Below are 22908 nucleotides of genomic sequence, written 5' to 3' on the forward strand. Positions count from 1 at the left end.
AGAGAGAGAGAGAGAGAGAGAACGAGCAGGCCAAATGCTGCAGAGAGCAGGGGAAATATTTTAAGATGTGGTATTTTTTCTACCCACCTTGTTACTACTAAGGAGTTGATGTTAAGTCCACAGACTTAGTAGCAAGTTTCACTCACTGAGACATTTCATCAACTCAAATATGTTTTTCCCATTTCTCTTCCTTGAATGTTATATTCAAGTTAATGGAATTGTTCTATTAATTATTCAACTTAGAAGTCTGAATATGATCTTGGATATCTCCATATTACATCCAAGTTATAACACTCACTCTTTTAATGTAGACAATTACTTCTGAAGCATGGTCTGTGAAACTGTCTCTAAATGTCACTATTTCACCCTCACTTTCTGTTTTCTCCTCTTTCTACTTTTTATTCCATTTTCCACACTATCTTCAAACTATCCTATCTAGTTGTATATCTGACTACAACCCAAACCATGGAGAAGCTGAGACAGAAGTAGAACATATTTGAAGCCATCTTAGGTTATACAGGAAGATACCATCCACCAAATTGAAAACAAAACAAAACAAAATAAAAAAAATTACATGAACTACCACTACCAAAAGTAAAAACAACAAAATACATAGCTCATCATTTTCTTCATCTTTTGTAGAGAAATTCATTATGCATATTGTGTGTTATAACCAAATCCTCCCGTTTTCCCTCCCCTCCAGTTCCTTCTTATTTCATCTCCTGATTTATGTCAATCAGAACTATATATTTGCTAGGATATCCCACAATTTCTGTCTCTACATTTACTCCACAGCTGAAAATATGTCAGAAGTAAGCTACTGTTTTTCTTTTGTTGGTAGGCCCCAAACATACTTGTTAACCACTTGACAGAATAAGTTTAGAATAATGCCTTTTTATTATGTTTCTGGAGTAAAAAATGAGTTAAGGTGGCCTTAGCATATTCTGGATGGGCATATGAATGACAGATGTTGGGTCATTTCAGAATAATAAATTGAATCTCTAAATGCCACTCTGGTTTTTTGTGGATGACATTTATGCTTTCTTATGGCCCCTATTTCTATTTCTAAATGTATCATTCTCATATATTAAGTATTTAATAATTATAAAAATTGTATACTTACTGGATGATAATTGAGATGGCAGGTATACTACCCATATTAGAAAAAACAGTAGCAGAAAAGTAAAAGGCAAAAAACAAAGGTAATGTAAGACAGTTGGTATTACATTTTCCATCAAAAGCATCAATAAAGTGACCATTGTCATCTGAAGTTGTCAATCCTTCTCTAATGCAAGAGCAATTGTAGAATGTCTATTAATATTGAAACAAAACAGTATTTCAGAAAGAGCCAGGAAATAATAGCCTTATTATAGTATGAATAAAGCCTAAGTTAGTATCCAACAGAGACTTCCCTGAGTTTTGCTTGTTTTTGTTTTTATAATATTTTATTTAGTAATATAAACATATAGTAATCTCATTTTCTTCTTCCTTTCTTCTTCTCAAAGCCTCTACGTGTCCCTATTTCAAATATGTTTCCCTGTTCCTCATTAATACATAAAATGTATTGTTTCACATACACACACACACACACACACACACACACACACACACACATACACTTACACACACACATACATGTAAATGCAACTTCTTCAGTCTGTATAATAGTACTTGTATGTACAGTTTGTATTTGAACTATGTGGTGTTGAATAAGCAATTGGTGTGGTCTTCATAGAGAAATCCATTTTTTTTCTCAGCATTTCTTTAAGATGGCTTCACTATGTAGACTTGAACTCACACAGGTCTGTCTGCCTCTGATTCCTGAGTACTGGAACTGAGGCATATGCCATCTTAGAATGTCTACTTTTGATAGATATTTTCATGATAAACCTTCCTGCCATACATTATTTATAAATGCAAAAATATTTGGAAAATCTGAGGTAATATATCTGCTGGTGAAATACTGTTTATTTAGTTGTTTGTGGGTATATAATTATATATAAGAAAAAGTTCTATGAGTTTTAGGGATAGCAAACTTATGTTAGTTTTAAATTTATTGTGCATCAATATTAATTAAAGGCAATTAAAGATAATACAATTATTCATTTTATTAATTAATTTTACCTGAATTTTGAAAAATCGGTCATAACAAGACTATGAAAGATTATGTTAATACATTGTTTTGTGTATAATCACAAACAGAGTTGATTTTTACTAAGTAGTGTAAAAAGATTATTTTAAAGATCGAATTTTTTAAGAGCATACAGAACAGTAATTGTAATTTAAGCACTGGGAAGGCAGAAACACATACAATACACACACACACACACATACACACACTAATATGAACTATAAACCATATAACTCCTAGTGAAATATAGCAGTCATTAAGTCTCCCAACTAAAAATAAAATGAAAAAAAAATAAATAAGGACAGATGGATTTGTTATACCAGACTTTCAAAGAATAGTTAAAACACATATTTCTCAAATTATTTCACAAAATAGAAACATAAGGAACATTGGCCAATTGATTTTATCAGGGCAGAGTTGTTACACTAAATACCAAAAGCATAGATGAACAAACAAACAAACAAAAACCAAAAAAACGAAAGAAAGAAAGGAAGAATGAAAGAAAGAAAGAAAGAAAGAAAGAAAGGAAGGAAGGAAGGAAGGAAGGAAGGAAGGAAGAAAATTGAGGACCAGTTTTGCTTGTTAAGATATACAGTAAATAAAGTAATTGCAAATCAAATCAAAGACTAGATTACAATGTTTATCGATCATGATCAACTGGGCTTCATCCCAGAGAAATTGTGATGTAATTAACTATATAAACTATATAAACAAAAGAAAGAGATAAAAACCACAAGATTATCTCATTATATGCCTAAAATACTTTGACAAAATCTAACATCATTCATAATAAAAGACCCATAGAGATTAAGGATAAAAAAACATAACTTGTGGGAAATATTAAAAAAGAATACATGCTATTGCCAGCATGGAGCCAGCAGTCTGAATGGCCAGGCACTAGCAGGCAATAGCTGGCCAGTTCTTATCTCTTGGAGACTTTCTGACTCAGCTCCAAAATCTCTTCACCCAGATCACTAAGTTCCCACTGGTGGGTCGTTAGTATGCCAAACCCATGCTTCAATACTCCCACAGTCTTTTGTGGTACACATCTGGCAAACCCACATTTTGTTGCCCTTCTCTCTGGAACCCAGTTAAGCTGGATTCTAGAATCATAATTATATAACCCATATTAAATCTAAATCCTCTGGTGATGAATCTTGGCAGATTCACCATCTAATTTTATATCTATCAATAAGAAATTTATACCAATGAAAACTTTAAATTTGTATCAAATAAATTTTGAACCAAAATAAGAAATTATGACTTTAACTTAGTAACTATTATAAACATATCTGCCAGATAAGATTATGGCTATACAATCAATTCTAGCTATTTCTTCCCTGTTCCAAGTATGACCATTTTTAAATTCCCTGAAAGACAACCTTATAATAACCATCTCCAGGCACCCAAGTCCAAGAAACTGGGACGATGACTTTCCACAACTTCTTTAAGCTGAATATGGGTATTGAGATATCTTGAAGGAGTAGGAGAGTAGGGAAAAATGAGGGAGTTGCTTGGCCTTAAGAAGACCATGCCATCAATTCTTAGAGTCTCTGATATCTGTATCCTGACCAGATTCAGCTGAAAATCTATGAGATCAGGAGTTTAAGCAGGTCAGTTTAGCATGTCTGAAAATGGATCTTAATAAAACTGTATATACTATGATATATAAATCTCAAAACAAAATTTTAGTATAATAAGATAATTTTTTGATTGATTCTTTGGAATCTAGTTCTTTAAGGGGATCTCCCTTTATTCTGGAAGGTATAGAGACACTACACCTTTTCTAAAATCACAAAGACAAAACCTTTCTCCCAAATCAACATATCCTTGAACCAGTAACCAGCAAAACCTTTATTTTTACCCCTCTTCCAGATGAATAATATAACCACAAAACACAAAATCACACCCATTTTGAAAATCAAAACAATCCAAAACAAATGAAGTAAACTAAAATACTGTATGTACCTATTCCTAGGCTTTTTCTATTTTGCCATGTAGGATAATAACCCAAAATCCCCGTGGATCCAACATTTGAGGACATGAGTTAGTTATCCTGCAGACCTTATTACACCATCTCTAAAACAATTTAATTGGACAGAAAGGGGAAGTGTTGTGGACAGCCCTGGTATTGCTTGTTGTATTTTGACGCTAATTCCACTTTCCCAGGAAGGATTGTAGACAAGGAGTGAATCATATACACAGGTGACTTCTTGTGAACCATCCTCAAATGAATAAAGGAACCAATCACTGGGCGAGTAGGCGGGACTTCCAGGTTAGAGAAGGAAAGAGAGGAGGCAGAATAGAAGCTTTTGGACAGGGGTAGCAAGAGGACAAGATGTAGCTACTAGTGTCTTCCAGATTAGATGGCAAATCGGCCAGGATTCATCACCAGAGGATTTAGATTTAATATGGTTTTCAAGATTAGGATTCTAGTTGTTGTGTCCAGCGATTGAGTAACCATTGTTTCTGAACTAAGTTTGGGTGGTGTTTCCCTTCACATGGTGGCTCAATTGGGTTCCAGAGAGAAAGGTACGGGCGACAAAGCGTGGATTTGCCAGATGTACACCACAAAAGGTGGTGAGAGTTTGAAAATATGGGGTTGACGTGGTAATGACTCACCAATGGGAACTTAATGAGCTAAGTGGAGAGAATTTGGAGCTCTGAGTCAGAGAGTCTCCACAAGATGAGAACTGGCTGGCCATTGCCCATCAGTGCCTGGCCAGCCAGCCCGCTGGCTCCATGCCAGCAATAGCATGGATTCTTTTTTAATATTTCCTGCAACAATAACGAAACAGAGCAAAGCAATCAACAACAAGCTTATTGATAGCATTAAACTAAATGGAGGGAAACCCAAAGCAGTTTAACTAAAATCTGGAACAAGTCAAGGTGGTCCACTCTCTCCATAGCTATTTCGTAGAGTACTTGAAGTCTTACCTAGAGCAATAATACATGGAAGGAGATCAAGGGACTTCAAACTAGAAAGGAAGAGATCAAAGTATATTTATTTAGAGATCATAGGCTAGTACCCTCAGTGACCTGAAAAATTCCACGAGAAAACATCTACAGCTGATAAACACTTTCAGAAAAGTAGCTGTATACAAAATTAGTTCAGAAATCAGTAGTCCTCTTATACCCAAATGACAAATGAGCTGAGAAAGAAATCAGGGAAGCAACACCTTACAATGGCCAGGAATACTATAAAATATTTTTGTGTAACTCTAATTAAGTCAGTGAAATGCTCACGTGGAATTTAAAATCATTGAAGAAAGAAATTAAAGAAAATATCAGAGCATAGAAAAATATTCAATGCTCATGGATAGTTCGGATTCAATAGTTAAAAAAAAGGCAATTATATCAAAAGAAACCTTATATATTCAATGCAATCCTCATTACATATCCAATACAATTATTTACTGAATTTGAAAGAACGATTTTCAACTTCATATGGAAAGAAACAATCCAGGATAGCTAAAACAGTCCTAAACAGTAAGAGTATTGCTGGAGGTATCATTACACCTAAATTTCAAGTTGTATTACACATGTTTAGAAAAGACATGTTAGTCAATGAAATCAGATTGAAGACACAGACATACAATCACATAACTATGGACATCTGATTTTTAATAGTGAAGCAAGAAATACACACTGAACACATGAAAACACTATCAATGAATGGTGTTGCTCAAACTGGATACCAGCAGGCAGAAGAAGGCCAATAGATCCATATTCATCACCCTGCATGAAACTCAAGTCCTGGTGGATCAAAGATATCAATATAAAATAAGACACACTACATCTGATAGAAGAGAAAAACAGATCATACTTGAATGTATTGACACAAGAAACTTTCTGTATAGAACACAGACAGTGCAGACACTAAGATCATGAATTAGTAAATGGGTCCTAACATAAACAAACATTTTCTGTAAGTTAAAGGAACCATCAATTGGAAAAAGAGACAGCCTACAGAAGAGGAAGAGACTTTTATGAACTCCACATCTAGTAGAGGTCTAATACTCAAAATATATGAACAAATCAAGAAATTAGGTAACAAATACCCCATAATCAATAATCCAATTGAAAGTTAAATACCATGTAAAAAGAATTTTCAACAAAGGAATTGCACATGGTTGAGATACATTTAATGAAATGTTTCCATTCTTAACCATCAGGGGAAAGCAAGTCAAAACAACTCTTGACATTTCAACTTACACCTGTCAAGAGTGAATAAAATAAATAACAAAGGTGACAGCTCATGGTGGTGTGGATGTGAAGCAAATGTAATACTCCCCCATTTGGTGGAATGCAAACTTGTAGAATCACAATGGAAACTGTTATGAAAATTGCACAAAAAATGGGACTCAACCTACCTTAAGACCCAGCTATACCACTTTTTTATATACCCAAAGGATGCTCTACCCTATCACAAGGACAAGTGCTCAACCATGTTCATTGTGGCTTTATTGATAATAGCCAAAAACTGCAACCTAGATGTAACTTGACAGAATTAAGACTATGTAGTACATTTACACAATGGAGTATTAGCTGTTAAAATGTGCCATCATGAAATTTGCTGATAAATGAATGAAACTGAGTGAGGTTTAAGTTATACTAGAAAGACAAATAGTGTATGTATTAATTTACAAATGGATATTGGCTGCTAAGTAAATAATAATCAAACTACAATTCACAGACTCAGAGAGGTTAGATAAAAAATAAAAGTCTTGGGGAGATGCATCTACCTCCTTAAGAAGTAGAAACAAATTTTGTGTTTAGACTGAGTGCAGACGAAAAAAGAAGCAGGAGGTATCAGATGGGGATGAGAGTGGAAGAATAGAGTGTGGGGAGAGACCGAGACCGCTGGAACTACTGCACATTGCAGGAGACATGTTGTAGAAACCTACTGCAGTCAGAGAATTCCTGACAAGTCAGTCACAAAACTCTCAATCTACAATCCTACCAGCAAGATATGCTGGGGAGAATGATGATGCAGAACTTGTGGTAGTAATCTACCAATGTTTGGTGTAACTAGAGGCCCATGCCAGTAGAAAAAGCCTATGACCTACACTGCCTGGATGCCCAAGATCTGGAGACTGGATATACCAGTGACCTAGGTTAGAATCAAACATGACTGGCAAAAAAAGAAAAGATTCCTAATGATATTGTGCTATATCCACAGATTAGAGCCATTTCCAGTTGTCATAAGAAAGGATCCCCCATCAGTAGATAGGAGTATTGCAGAGAACTTCAGCCAGATATTTTTGGGAGAGAGAGTCTAAATTGGAGGAGTCATTCGGTCCCTCCACTGAGATCTAGGGAAACACTACAGTAGAGAGAGAGAGAGAGGGATTAAATTGCAGGAATCTGAGGGGATGGAAGATACCAAGAGAACTTGGACCATTGAATCACCTATGCAGGCTCACATGGGTTCAAAGATACTGAAGTGGCAAGCACGGGGTCTGCATGAGTTTGTACCAGGTCCTCTGTGTTGTGGCCACAGAACCTTGGTATATTCGTGGGACTCATGAGAGTGGAAAGGGTGTATCTCTGATATTTTCCCCCCGGTCTAGGGTCTCTTAGGTTTTTTTCCTCTTAGGTTCCCTTGTCCAGCCTCAATATGAGGGTTTTTGCCTCGTCTAATTGTATCTTGTTTTGTCCTATTTGACTGTTGTATCGTAGAAGCCTTCTCTTTTCTAACGAGAAAACAGAATGGGATTGGAGCTGGGATGTAAAAGAGTTTGCATCCTATAGGAAATATTAAAAGATATGGCATAGTGCAGAAGTCCCCTCTCATCTGTGCTAGGAAGAAATTCAAAATGGCTGTGGTGATTTAGTCTATCAGCTAACTTCATAATACCTAGGAAAAAGATTCCATGGCAGGTAGTACATTACAAGTGTCTCTGGGTAAACTTCACCCAACTAGTCCGCTTCAAACTCTACCATGCACTTCCTGATTCCAGATATTCAACATTAGATTCTGTTTTGTTGGCCTTGAGCAAAAGGGTTCATCTGGTAAAGAACTTGAGTGGTCCATAAAAGCTAAACCTGACTCTGAGGAAAGCTAGCAAAGAAATACAGATGTTATTACTTTCAAGCTCAGAGAACCCATATGCAATTACAAGTCATTCCTTCCAAGCCTCTAGAAAGAGTAGTTCTTGAGCCTAAACCCTGACTTCTTTCTATGCAACTAAGTCATGCTATGTCTGAGGTTCTGCACTTATAATTGGGGGACAATAGCAATGCTAATCAATGTCAAAGTATTAGTAATTTGTTAGGTATTGTTAGGATGGCAAATGATTGACATTGATCCAGACTTATGATATGTGGTGCATCTCAGAAGGGGGGAAATAAAAATTATATTCATGCTACTACAGAAAGCACAAAGAGAAAATTCTAAATGTCTGGAGACCAGCAAGATAATACAGCTCTGTGGTGGTGAATTTTGATTATCAGTTTGTCCTGTGTATATAGGAGGTCATTTCTCAGAGCTTAGCTTGTGGAATTGAATGTGAGCACTATGACTAATACAAAGTGGCTGAAAGGAAATAAAAGTACCATATGTCACCTAGGCCAGGCACGCACACCCGTTTCCCCTCTTATTGAATGCAGTGATGTGAGGAGCCCTGATCCACATCAGTGACCCTCCACAGACTTAACTAATGTAGGCAAACTACAATGGGCTGTCATTTGAAAGCTGGAGAAAACAAATCTTTCTTCTTGCCAATAGTTTCTCTCAGATACTTGTCACAGTACAGAAAGTCTAAACCTGTGGATTTCATGTGTTTGTGGGACATTCATGCAAAGTAGCATCCCATTGCTTAGTGAAAAGTTTTCAAAACTGATGGAGGAATTCTTGAGGCAGAAAGAAAAAAAAATACCATATCAAAATGTCAAAATATAAGGACCAGCTAAAGATACAAAATCATAAAGAAAAATACAAGGGTTTTTATTATATAAATTTGTAAAATTATGAGCATTTTTAGAAATATAAATGTGTTCTCCAAGACCCCCGTTGTCCAGATTACTAATATGAAGGAAAGACATACTTTTTTCTTAATTATAGCAAAGGTAGTATTTTTCTTATGTTTATCAAACATATTTTGTAGTTTTAGTTCTTTCCTATTTGAAATTAGTGCTGATTCTCTACATTCTTTCTTTCCACTGATAGCAAATCTATATACGCATTGATTGCTTTTGTCAATTTTCCTTCAAAGCTATTATTTGAAGCATGTCTTATTGTCTGTTTATACAACTTGTGGTAGCTATCTTCACTGCACATATTTTGTTTCTCCTATTTTTAACTATCAAGTGCTATAATAAACTGTGTGTACATTTTATGGAAATATTTTTACATTTGGTATGCATGATGTACGAATTGTGCCTTGTAGAAATATAAGAAAATCATAAGAAATTCCTTTAGATAAATTTCCCACAAAGGAGATTAGCTCAATGTTCACAAAGTCCTTAGCATCTAAGGGAACATCTGGCCCTGGTGGTAGAAGCTCTGCTGAGCCAGTTTCAAGGGCAAGAGCTAAGTAGAGTCAGTCAGCCACTCAGCTGCTGTGAGGTGGGATAGGCACAGGGGTGATGCTTTCACCGCTGAATCCTTGCCACCTGTAGTAGACCAGTAGAGCTGGTCCTGAGGTCCTGAGAGCAGCCCTACCCTTCACTTGATATAGCACTTGGAAAAGTAAGGACTGGATCTCTCTGAGGCAATACAGTGGATCTGGCCCTGATAGCATAGGCAGTGAAGAGCCAGCACAAACAATATGAGAGAGGGTGAAGTGGCCCAGGCTCCCACTGCCTGCAGGACTTGAGAGAGTGAGCCATGCTTTGACTGAGCAGAACTGTGAAGTTGACTCTAGATGCATAGGTATGAGGTGTGGGTGAGTCATCCCTGTGGCAATGCAAATAGAAGAACTGACCCTACCTCCTGCTGACATTGAGAATAGGTGGCCTTGTTGGAACAGTGCTGGAGAGCTGGCCCTGGCTGTGTGGATAAAGGAGAGCTGACAGACTGAACAGTTCAGCTATGACTCAGGCACAAATCTGGGGCTTTTTGTTGGCCCTCTCAAAAATCCACTTCATCTGTGAACTCTTGGATCATGTGAAAGATCCAGTCTTGCTGACAGTCTTGCTGATCCAAAGCTGGAGGATCTCCATGACACAGGACAACAACTTGATAACAGGGAGCACCCCAATTAAGGGTCCAATATTGATGATGTGATAGAGAGACCTTGAGCCAGACTAATGCCTCATTGCAAAGAACATTTGCATTTGAAGATGTGTGGACAAAGATGTATATTGAGACATACTACAGCTTTCACAATGATTTGTTTTATTTATATTTTGTTTGCATGTTTTATACTTTCCTTTAGGATGGAGGTTGCAAGGGCAGTAGGCATATACAAGGCGGAAGGAGATGAGTGGAACTGGGGTACATAATGTGAAACTCATAAAGAACCAATAAAAAATATTTAAAAATCTAATTATCCCAATCTCCTACCTGGCCACAGCTCTTAAGGGAGCCTTATCACCTTCTATATCCATCATACTCTGGACCAATATTCTGACACATGAACTTTGGATGGAGATATTCAAACTATATACAAACTATCAGACTTATAATAACATTTAATTATTTAGTTAGACCTGGTGATTAACAACAATAAGAAATAGTGCTTTTTAATTACATTTAGATTTATATTTTTCCCATACTTCAAAAACTTAAATACTATTTTAACATGTAGCATTTTAGAACAATGATTTTTATAAATGTCATAAATCTGTTTATTACTAATGCTTGTCAAAAATCTTGTTATGATACTAAAGCATAAATGCTACTGAATATTAATATAATGTCTATGAATCAGTGAATATACTCCTTATTGCTCTCTTTACTTCACAAAAATCAGGAGACAAGAAAAGAGACACATCTTTTATTACCTCGATTCATAAATTTTGTTCTAATTAAAATGTAAAAACTAAAGAAAACATAATTAGCAAATATGAAACATACACCTAAGGGCTGGGGAGATAATTCAGTCAGTGAGAGAATGGGGGCCTGGTTTTGATCACTAACATTCACATTACAAGCCTGGCATGGTGGTGTGCTTGTAAGTCCACTGCTGCAAAAGTAGAAATGTGTGGTTCCCTGGGACTTTTGGGACCAGGTACTCTAGCCTACATGGGAGAGCTTGAAGCCTGTGAAAGACTTGCCTCAAGAATCAAGATGAACTTATCCTGATAAACGACATCAGACATTGTCCTCTGACTGTCTCCACATACTGAACTTCTAACAATATATTTTCCGTTTTGAAGAATCAAATACTAATATGCATGCACAGTGTTTCACAGTTGTGTGTGCACACACACACATGTGCATCAAAACATGCACACACACACACACACACACACACACACACACACACGCACACATGCATCAAACCATGCACATCCAAAATTTTAAAAAGGAGACACCTACATATATGGTGATAGTTGGTGCATAACCAAATAACTGAGGACTGGGGATGTAGCTCAATGGTGGAGCACTGGTCTCAACGCCTCAATTAAAAAAAAAATCACATCCATATCTGAATTGCTGTGTAAATAGAGAAATATCAGGAAAATACAGAGTAGGCATTTTGAATCTCAGCAGAAGGTACATTTGAAGGAAAGGTGACTATTCTGTGTGTAAAAGCTTATGTTCAAAGTGGGTGCTGCTGAAAGGGAATTCCGTAAACAAAAAACTAGGTTTTATTTCCATGATTGTTAAAATTAATTAAGGAACATATAAAAGCAAAATTTTGGAGAGGTAAAAGTAAAATCTAATAACTACTTACAGATTAAGCACCTTACCTGAGAGGAAGAAACATAAGAAAATTTACCTTTGCATTCTGGAATACTTTAGTAGACTTGCAGCCTGCAAAGCAGGGAGAGAAATACTCTTTTTCGTCTCTTCCACATACAGGACTATATAGGGAAGTTGTGCAATCACAGTACTCATTGCACTCAGCTGTGAGGTTTCCAAGTCTACCAAAGCTGTGAAGTGGAGATTAGGCACAATTATAATATCATCATTTAAATTGGTAATGTGTATTGTATAAGTATTCACAAGATCTATCAGCATGCTTATAAAATATTTTTCACAGATCTAATAAGGTATAAAAACATAATAAAAAGTACATTTAAAAATGTACCACTGTATAGTCCTGGAGACATGATTTACTTCTTAAGATCACTTCTTGCTCTTTCAGGGGAGCAAAATTCCATTGCAAACTTCCACATGGCAATTCACAACCATTTGTAACTCTAATTCCAGGGAGTCTGATGCCCTCTTCTGGCAGCATGCATGCATACAGTACATGTAAGTGAATACTTAAACACATAAGCTATATAGAGGAAAAGCTTTTAAATGTACCACACAAATTATTGTGATGCTGTAATAAATTTTTTTATTGATTTAAGTTTTATTGCATTATGATGAGAAAAGATACATGATTTCAATTTATCTGAATTTGTTAACATTTAAAAACATATTTTAAGTAAATAGAATTAAATCACATTCTTATTTCCCTTTTGTACCTCAACTCCTCCCAGAGATCCCCCTTCAATACCTACAATACCTTTCTTTGATCAAATTCTTTAAAATTTATAAAATATTATAAAAGTTGTTTGATATAAAACAACAATTTAACAGTCTTATGTAGATGCTTGTCTACAGCAATACTGAAAACACATACATTTTCCTCAATATAAATTTTAAATAACTCCAAACATATTAACTGTATATTTTAAAATAATACATCATTACTAGTATTTTCTTAAATGAACATGAATGTATAAAGTCTTTTTATTTGTTTGTTTTGTATTTAGTAGAGCTTAAAATCTTGGCTTTTACTGTGGTACAAGCCCAAAATAAGAACAATTTTTAGACATTGAATTTCATTGTAATAGGCTGTACTTCAATAACACTGACATCACCAAAGGATTTTACCTCCATCGTAGCTAAGCTGAGAGTTGACAGTTCTGCTGCACCAAGGAGTGAATTGTAGGCACAATTTTTGGATACAGACTTCCTGCTATGGTCAAAGCTATTTGACTTGAGTGAGTGACTTTATCCTCAGCCCACAGAGAACAGGTTACATTCATTTAAGAAATGGTGAGTATATTAAGATGGTCTATCCATAAAGTCATTCACTAACTGTTTCAATGAACAATGGTTCTGCTTGGAGGGTGGAACAGACATTAGGTGAGGGTATCACTGGCTGTGATAATTTGGAAAAGCATTCATCTCAGAGAAAGAGTAACTTATAAAGTCCTCTTCTTCAAATTGATACAATAGTTACAAACATCAAGCAAAGCATCCAGTCTCACTTTTTGTTGTTCTCTTACAAGCCACCTCCCAATTTAATTGTCTATGTTTCTTTTGGCTGTATAAATACTTTGAAATATGTAAGCTGTTCTGAGAACCATAGTATAGTGTAAAAACATGAAATAAACAATACTACTAATAGAGAGGCTAAGATAGGAGAAGCCTGATTTCAAGACCATTATGTTGTACACAGCAAGACACTGTCACATACAAACTAGCTGAAAGTATATGTGGATTGTACAATATTGAACCTATTTCTCCAATTACCAAATTAGAGAGACCATTGGAAGACAGTCAACAAATTTCTAATTCCTCATATTTTTGAATTTCAATCGATTAGGATATGTTGGTAATATTAATTTTCATATTAAGATAATAAGAAAAAGTAGTTACTTCCTGTTGTTTTTGTTGTAAGAGGTGGAATTAGGTTTGTGTGGGTTTGTCAAAAGATTACTTTTTTGCTTCTTCTAGGGTGTAGTTTTGCTCCTTATGTTGATGTTTTCCATCTATTATCCTTTGTAGGGCTGGATTTGTGGAAAGATATTGTGTAAATTTCATTTTGTCATAGAATATCTTGTTTTCTCCATCTATGGTAATTGAGAGTTTTGCTGGGTATAGTAGCCTGGGCTGGCATTTGTGTTCTTGTAGGGTCTGTATGACATCTGCCCAGGATCTTCTAGCTTTCATAGTCTCTGGAGAGAAGTTTGGTGTAATTCTGATAGGCCTGTCTTTATATGTTACTTGACATTTTTCCCTTACTGCTTTTAAAATTCTTTCTTTGTTCAGTATATTTGCTGTTTTTATTATTATGTGATGGGAGAAATTTTTTCTGGTCCAGTCTATTTGGAGTTCTGTAGGCTTCTTGTATGTTCATGGGCATCTCTTTCTTTAGGTTAAGGAAGTTTTCTTCTATAATTTTGTTGAAGATATTTACTGGCCCTTTAACTTGGAGGTCTTCACTCTCTTCTATACCTATTATCCTTAGGTTTGGCCTTCTCATTGTGTCCTGGATTTCCTGGATGTTTTGGGTCAGGATCTTTTTGCATTTTGCATTTTCCTTGACTCTTGTGTCAATGTTTTCTATGGTATCTTCTGCCCCTGAGATTCTCTCTTCTATCTCTTGTATTCTGTTGGTGATGCTTGTATCTATGTTTCCTGACTTCTTGCCTAAGATTTCTAACTCCTGAGTTGTCTCTCTTTTTGATTTCTTAATTGTTTCTACTTCCATTTTTAGGTCCTGGATAGTTTTGCTCAATTCCTTCACCTGTTTGATTGTGTTTTCCTGTAGTTCTTTAAGGGATTTTTGTGTTTCCTCTTTAAGGGTTTCTACTTTTTTACTTGTGATTTCCTGTAATTCTTTATGGGATTTTTTGGTTTGTTTCCTCCTTAAGGGCTTATACCTCTTTACCTGTGTTCTCCTGTATTTCTTTAAGGGAGTTATTCATGTCCTTCTTAAATTCCTCTAGCACCATTGTGAGATATGATTTTAGATCCAAATCTTGCTTTTCCAGTGTTTTGGGATATCCAGGACTTGCTGCAGTGGGAGACTAGGTTCTGATGAAGCCAAGTAGTCTTGGTTTCTGTTGGTAGGATTCTTGCATTTGCCTTTCTCCATCTGTTGACCTCTGGTGTTAGATGTTCTTGCTGTCACTGACTAGAGCTTGTTCCTCCTGTGGGTTTGTAAGTCTGTGTCAGTACTTCTGGGAGATCAGCTCTCCTCTGGTAAATCCAGGGCACAGATGGGTGAGTCCCTGGGTTAAAGCACTCCCTGGAGGCAGGCTCTCTACTTGTAGGGAAGGGGCAGAGAGGATTGCAGATCCACCACTGTCAGAGGCTGAGAGGATCCTGTCCCTGCTGCCCTGGGACTCACCTGCGAATCCTGAGGCCTGTGCCTTCCGGCTGGTCCCGCCTTAGAAAGTCCTACATGATTTATTGTTAAGCACACAAAGGCTCCTGTGATCACAGATCACCAGAGAAACCAGAAATGTTTAAACAAGCAGATTTTTCTCTCAGGGGACTAGATGTATATCTGGTCCTTCCATCCAGAAATCTGCAAATTGGATGTATTACTAACATGGTGATCTACATTATCTTTTGGGGCAGACCATATTAAACTCTCAGACAGGACTGAAGGTAATGTAAATGGTCCTTTCTTTACCTCTCCAGAGATCCAACAACCAGAACCAGAGGTGACTAATTGCCTATACATCTCTACACTATATTTATGGCCGTAACTACACTATATTCTTCCTTATGTCCTTAAACTAGTACTGCAGCCTATCTCTATAATCAATTTTCTTATAATAAATGGCAAAGACCTTGAGTTGAATTTCAATGTAATTATGCTTCTTTGTTCACTGGGAATCACATTACACCAGGAAACTTTTCCCCAAATAAATCTGTCTTTGAATAAGACTGCCCCACATCAGAATCCATGAAATTTGATTCAGATTGACTAAGTCAATCAGAACCAAGTTTTTATTCCCACGTCTTGCAGTTTATTTTTCTCCCTTCTCTGATATCTTCAAGAGCTCCCCTCCACTGGTCCAAACCATGGAGCACAGAGATCTCTAAGAACATAAGATTTTTTTTTAAAATGGATATTAGGGTTTCAGGATACTTGAGCTTCTCACAGAAAAGGGTTCTCAACTCTTAGAATAGTGGTACTAACTTCTTGATCTTCGTGACAAATCACTTTGTACAATCACTAAAATGTTTGTTAACATCCAGAAAGATAAAATATACATAGCTATAGCGAATATGAATACAGCCCATGAGAAGGGAGATACAAATTCCTGTCAATTGTTTTTGAAAAACACAGATAGGTAGATAGATCATAGATAGATAGGTAGATAGATAGATAGATAGATAGATAGATAGATAGATATACTTTTCTGCTAGTCACATCTATGCAAGGCAAGCAGAATGAATTCCACACCCCATAAGGTTTCAGGCCAGCTACACAGGTTCAGGGATCCTCCTCCTCATCCTGGTTTGACTGGAATGCAGAGCTCTCCTGCTGCTTTGCCTCCTGTCAGCCTTTTCTGTCAGAGCTCTCAGTAGTGCAGAGCAGCACCATCTGAGTACCAACCAATGGCAGGTGGAGCTCCAGGACTTGCAATAAGAGCTTAGATTTTGTTTGTGTGATTATTTGTTGATTTTTTTTCCTCAAAGCAGTAATATTTCAAAATCAAAGGTCCCTTTATGAGAATTTTTCCCTCATACCAGGAATAATTCAGTATCAGTCTCTTCATGATGAAAAAAATATCAGAATGAGCCCAAGTTCTAGTACAGGAACAACTGCAACTAAGGACATAAAGCTCTTCAGCTGATGCGGATTAGATTTCCAGAGGTGGTGAGCATTCATGTAATGGGTGGTGCATATTCTCCTTTCCTGCTCATCCAACCGATGGTTAAGTGGGGACTCAGCTTTTGTGGTAGATAAACTAAAAGAACAAAATTTAAAATTTTGGGGCTAAAACAATTGGATGTGATCTTATCCGCTTATCACGACTCCTGATTTGAATCTGTTCTCCAATGTGCTTTTTGGAGACAGTTACATCTTGAAAGAAAGGCAACCCCTCAAATGCAGCAGCAAGCCTGAGGCTCTGCATCAGCTGATCTCGTGTAGAAATCAACACACGAAGGGCAGAGGCACACGGAGAAAAGAACCTGACACACTTTGACAGAAGATTTAAGAAGGGTTGAGAGTGTCGAAAGGGTATGGTGAATGAGAACATTTATCAAAGTTGAGGTTCAGTAAGCAGAAGGTGGAAAGTATGGCAGATGAGTAGTTTGGATACAAAAATTAAAAACAGACAAATGGCATCAGACTCCCCAGAGTTTGATCCAATTTGATAAGGTCAACATGAACTGAGATTTTACTCTAACCTCTCTTTGTGGTTCATTTCTCTAATTCCATGACACCTGCAGGGATGCCTTCAGTTCCTGGTTGAATTTATGCTAGCAGTGTGTAGGAACTTCAACTGTAATCCACAATTCTTTGAACAATATGATTTTACTGATTTAGGCATCCTGATATGGAGAGTTTTTTAGTGACTAATTGGAGTGAATCCTTTCTTTGTGTATATTTTCCATGTGTATATAATTATTATTTGATGAAATTCTGTTTACAATCTGTGGCTTATTTTTTTAAAAGAGTCCTTGAAATCCAGACATAGTGGTGCACAACTTTAATCTCAGGATTTAAGAGGCAACAGCAGGTGATCCCTTAAGTTTGCAATCATGTTGGTGTACCTAGTGAATTCAAGAACAGCCAGGTATACACCGTGAGTCCGTCTGAACCATGCCCCCATGAAAACAGAAGAACAAGTCTTTGAAAAGGCATATTTCAATTATTATTAAGTCCAATTTACAAGTTTCTTCCTAAATTATTAGTGCTATGTCTTGTGAAAGAATGTGAACTGATCTCTCTATCTTCTTGTAGACATCCATCAAAAAGTAGATTTAAAGTAGAGAGATCAGTTCAAGAACACAATGTTAAATCACATTATACATATTTTAATAACATTTTGTACTTCCTATTTACCCTAATGCAAAGTTTTAATCACAAATGACTAATGAATGCATAATAAATAAATAGAACTCTATGAAATATGTACACTTTATATGAAATGTAAAACCATGTTTTATACTTTATTTGTATGATTAGTAATTCTAAAAGTTACATAAATATATAGTTGCTTCATTATTTGTCTGAAAAATATCCTCTCAGTTATAACTAAAATTATAGTATACAAATTTATATTTACCCATCATAATCTTCATTGATTCCAGCAAATGCTGTTGTTTCACACTCTACAAAAAAGATTAGTAGAAAAAGTGCAACTGATACAACAGTTGTCACTAATGAAAACTTCAACTTGTTCTTATTAGTCATTTCCAATCTGTCAACAATTACACCTCCAAGAAAATGGCCAATTACACCTCCCGGAAGTACAAATAGTCCTGAGAAAGGAACATAAAGTACTGTTAAACATAATCTGCTGAAAGCACACAAAAATTACACATAGGTCTCATTCCATCTAGTACAAATTTCTAAACAAACCAACAAAAATCTCTAGAAAACATCATACTTCCACAAGGACACATGCTCTAGTATGTTCATGGCAACCTTATTCATAATAGCCAGAAACTGGAAGCAACCCAGATGTCCCTCAACTAAAGAATGAATACACAGAATGTGGTTCATTTAGAATGGAATACTATCCTGCTTTTAAAAACAAGTACAGCATGCATTCTGCAGGCAAATGAATGGAACTAGAAAATATCATCCTGAGTGAGGTGACCCAGATTCAAAAGGACATGTATGTACTCTCTGATAAGTGAATATTAGCCAAAAAGTACAGAAAACCCATCCATGATACAACCCACAGATGGTAAGAAGTTTAACAAGAAGGCAGGCCAAAGTGAAGATGCATCAATCCCACTTAGAAAGGGGAACACAATAATCATTGGAGACAGATGGTGGGAGGTATCTGAGTGGGAGAGAAACCCAGAGGGCTAACAGAATGCATGGAAATAGCCATCATTTGGGGGTTCCAAGGACTCAATGGGGGTGAACTTAGATGAATTGCACAATAGTGGGGAGAAGGAACTCAAAGAGTCCACCTCCAGTAGATAGACCGGGCTCCAGTGGAGGGATGGAGTCGGCCATGCACAGTCAAATTTTCTGGTCCATAATTGTTGTCTAAAAGAAATGCAGGGACAATAATGGAGTAGAGACTGAAGGATGGGCCATTTAGTGACTGGCCTAACTTGGGACCTATCCCATGGGTGGACACCAAATCCTAACACTATTACTGATGCTATGTTGTGCTTGCAGACAGGAACTCGATATGGCTGACCCCTAAGAGGTTCTACCAGCATCTGACTAACACAGATGCAGATACTTACAGCCAACCATTATGCTGAAGTCTGGGACCCCTATGGAAGAATTAGGGAAAAGATTGAAGGAGCTGAAGAGGATGGCAACTCCATAGGAAGACCAACCCTCTAAACTAACCCAGACGTTGGAAGCTCCCAGAGACTAAGCCACCAACCAAAGAACATACAAGGGCTGGTTTGAGAATCTCTAGCACATATGTAGCAGAGGACTGTCTAGTCTGGCCTCAGTTGGAGAGGATGAGCCTAATTCTATAGAGACTTGAGGCCCCAGGGAAGGGAGATTCCCCTGGTGTTGGGGGCAAACACCCTCTCAGAGGCAAGGGGAAGGGAGAATGTGATTAATAACTGTGGAAAGGGGGATGTAGAGGGCCCAACATCTGTAATATAAATAAATAAAATGATTAGTCAAAAATAAGGTATTTGAATCAATGTTGATTTTATAATATTTATAATCCTGTGCATGGTAGGTCTACTGGATTCTGGTAGTAATGGTGTTTTACTTCTATGCACTGGGTACTCAATACAAGCCAGGAACAAAGTCCATGACACGTAGAAATTAGGAGTTGTCTTACTGAGAGATGTTAATACTGAGCCATTTGAATATATGTCCTATTTTCAGAGACTTAATTGAAATATCAGGCTTTTTCACAAAATCCTGTGAACTAGAATTGGGTGAAGCAATCACTCAGATCTTACATAGATTGTCAACATGAACATATTTAACAACAATGTGAGACTCTAGAGTACCCACAATACTTCATGGTTTTTCTACTTAAGCATAGGAAACAGAAACCACAAGAAGAATATGAGCTGGAAAAAAAGCAAAAGAGAAATAGAAACAAAGCACAACTTAATAATCGGCTAGTGGTCAGGGCTTCTGCAGTTGTTAATACTTGCTTTTTGTTTTGTTTTGTTTTGTTTTGTTTTGTATTGCTTTGTTTTCTGTACATACTTTATATTCACTTTTTCTTATTTTTCTGTCTTTGTGTTTATTTAAGATTAATGTAAACATTCTTTTGTTATTTCACTGGTTATACTAAATGCTGTAACATGTCTGCTTGACTTTTATAGCCTAAGATGAACTACTAGGCTAGTTTTCAATTACTTCTAGAACCCTTCAATACTTCCATTTACAATGTCTTTTAGGACAATGTACCCAATACACTTTTAAGATTGATACTGTGTACAATAGCAACTGTTGTTTACTGTCAAAACATAGAACAACTTTTACAAATATACGTGAAAAAGTATCAGTGGACTTAGGCATTATGATATTGTTTAGAAGAATTAAGATAAAATCTAATTCTATATCTCTTAGTACTATAATGGATAAACAGTGGAATCTCTCTTACAGTAAAGAAAAAAGAATACCACAGCATGATTACAATGCATTCAATTCAAATTAATGTGAATCTGAAAACTAGAGTTCCTGGTGAATGAAATAGATGAATCAGTAGGAAATATGTTTTAGTAAAATCTGAGGACAGACACCCAAGCAGAAATGTACATAAGCACTTAAAAGAATGATATGTTGTGGTTTGAGTTGTTTCCTAAAGAAGAGGGGAAAGGACATGGGCAGGTATACATATGTGATGACAGGATGATAATGAACTATATAAATAGCATGGTGAAATTTTATGTATTAAAGATATTGATGTAGCATTGGAAGTGTTCCTGTTTTTATAGCTTCAGCAAATGACACTCAACTGCACTGCACATACACTGTATTATCCATCTTCTGCTTACATGATGTTTCTTAAATATCCACATTGTGAAAAATTTTAAAACAGCACTGTAAGAAGAAATATCTACCTGTGAGCAGAGAGGCAATTTTGGGCGTTAGTAAAAACTGACTTTGTAAATGATAAGGCAAAAAGTATAAAGATGCATTAAAAGTCAAACTCTCTGATATTAAGTAGATTGCCTGGGTCAGCAGCAGTGGGTTCCTCAATATATACTGAAACACAAAACAGATCATATCATAATGATTTCATCTCATCACATGCAGAACTCTCTTTCTATAGTCTGAACCTAATGTTTCCTATTATGATAATCAAACTATATAATTCCCCAGTAGACATATTCAATAAGAGACTTGCAGTTTGGTTTCTCTCTACTGCAAATATACCTTTTCAGTCTGTATCTGGTAGCTCATTGTAAGTATTTCTCAGTTCTTTATTAGATATATTCATATCTTGCATTTATCTATCTAAGTTGGTGAGTATTATCTAATTTTTCATCATGTGATCTCATTGTCTTTATTGTGTCACATATAATTAAATATTTATATAATATTTAACTCCCTAGGATCACAAATATGCTCACATTAAAAACCTGTATGCAAGTACTCTTCAACTCCTATGGCAGTGTAGCTTTAGAATTATGTATGCATGGAAGGGGCTTTAGGGTAAGAAGTTTGTGCATAATTTATTTCAAATTTTGGTCCAAAATTTTCTTCAGGATGTATCCTTATATAATAATACCTCAGTATGAGAGAATCCAGTTGCCCAATGAAAAATCTCTTACTCTAAGATTCATCAGAACAATATTTAATGTTTGGTAAGCCCATGAAGTCACTGAGAATGGAATGACTTTAAAATTGCCATCAGGCTACAACTGAGTATTCTGAACCCTAGTCATTCATACAGCTAATATGAGAGCAAAATAAAATACTCTAGAGAATACTGTCCTTCAGACGTATGCAGTTTAGTCGTTCTATGTTCAGTTCAGAAGGATAAGCCTCATGTAAAATTTACACTGATAAGTTAAACAGTTTTGTGTTATGTTTGTGTTATGCTACTCAGTTTTGTCACGCAGAGGTAGCATAGACCGCAATAGATAACACAGTTGGAAAGACTTGATGACCATTGTTAGGTTCTACACCTTTTCATACAGACATACACGAGGTAATATTTGTTTCGTGCTTCTATGGTTTCAAATAAATTTGCTATTTGGGGGCTGGAGAGGTGCCTCAGTTGGTAAAATGCTTGCTTTTCTCAAGGATCTGAAGTCATCCCCCATAATTCATATTTAAAAGATGCCAGGCAAAGAGGTACATATTCATAATGTCAGTGCTGAGAGATGGGGATGGGGAGATGGTCCTGAGGCCTATTAGCAAGCTAGTTTAGCCTACACATCAAATTTCAGGCTGGTGTGTTTCACAAAAGAAAGTAAAGGTGGATAGGTCCTGCAGAAGCACACCTGAAATCGCCTGGACAGCACATGTGGGTATACATGTTTCCATGTGAACCTGAGCATACAGGGATATCTACATGCCAATAAACACAATCCTGTATATTTCTCCATATAATTTAGGTGTTCACTGTGTGTGTTTGTGTCACTATATTACACTTCCTTATGGTTTGAGTTGATTTGCAAAGAATTCACTATTTATTCTAAGTATTGACTTCTTACATTTAGGCAACCATTACTAATCTACTATACTGCCTACAGATTCATTAATAGGAGAATCATGAACCATTTTACCTTTATA

General features: G+C 36.3%; 1 protein-coding gene across 3 annotated transcripts in view; it reads right to left on the bottom strand.

Moving 5' to 3' along the window:
• The window catches only part of LOC116088821 (solute carrier organic anion transporter family member 6A1-like), a 77030-nt gene that overhangs the window by 26980 nt on the left and 27142 nt on the right, over positions 1-22908 (bottom strand). For all 3 annotated transcript variants that reach the window (XM_031368534.1, XM_031368533.1, XM_031368535.1), the window contains 4 exons: positions 21228-21372; positions 18281-18476; positions 12022-12175; positions 1124-1311 (listed from right to left, as the gene is read on the bottom strand). In XM_031368534.1, the coding sequence (XP_031224394.1) occupies positions 1124-1311; positions 12022-12175; positions 18281-18476; positions 21228-21372 (683 nt within the window). The remainder of the gene's footprint in view (positions 1-1123; positions 1312-12021; positions 12176-18280; positions 18477-21227; positions 21373-22908) is intronic.

This window comes from Mastomys coucha, unplaced genomic scaffold (genome assembly GCF_008632895.1).
Source record: "Mastomys coucha isolate ucsf_1 unplaced genomic scaffold, UCSF_Mcou_1 pScaffold14, whole genome shotgun sequence".
In the NCBI taxonomy this organism is placed as follows: Eukaryota; Metazoa; Chordata; class Mammalia; order Rodentia; family Muridae; genus Mastomys; species Mastomys coucha.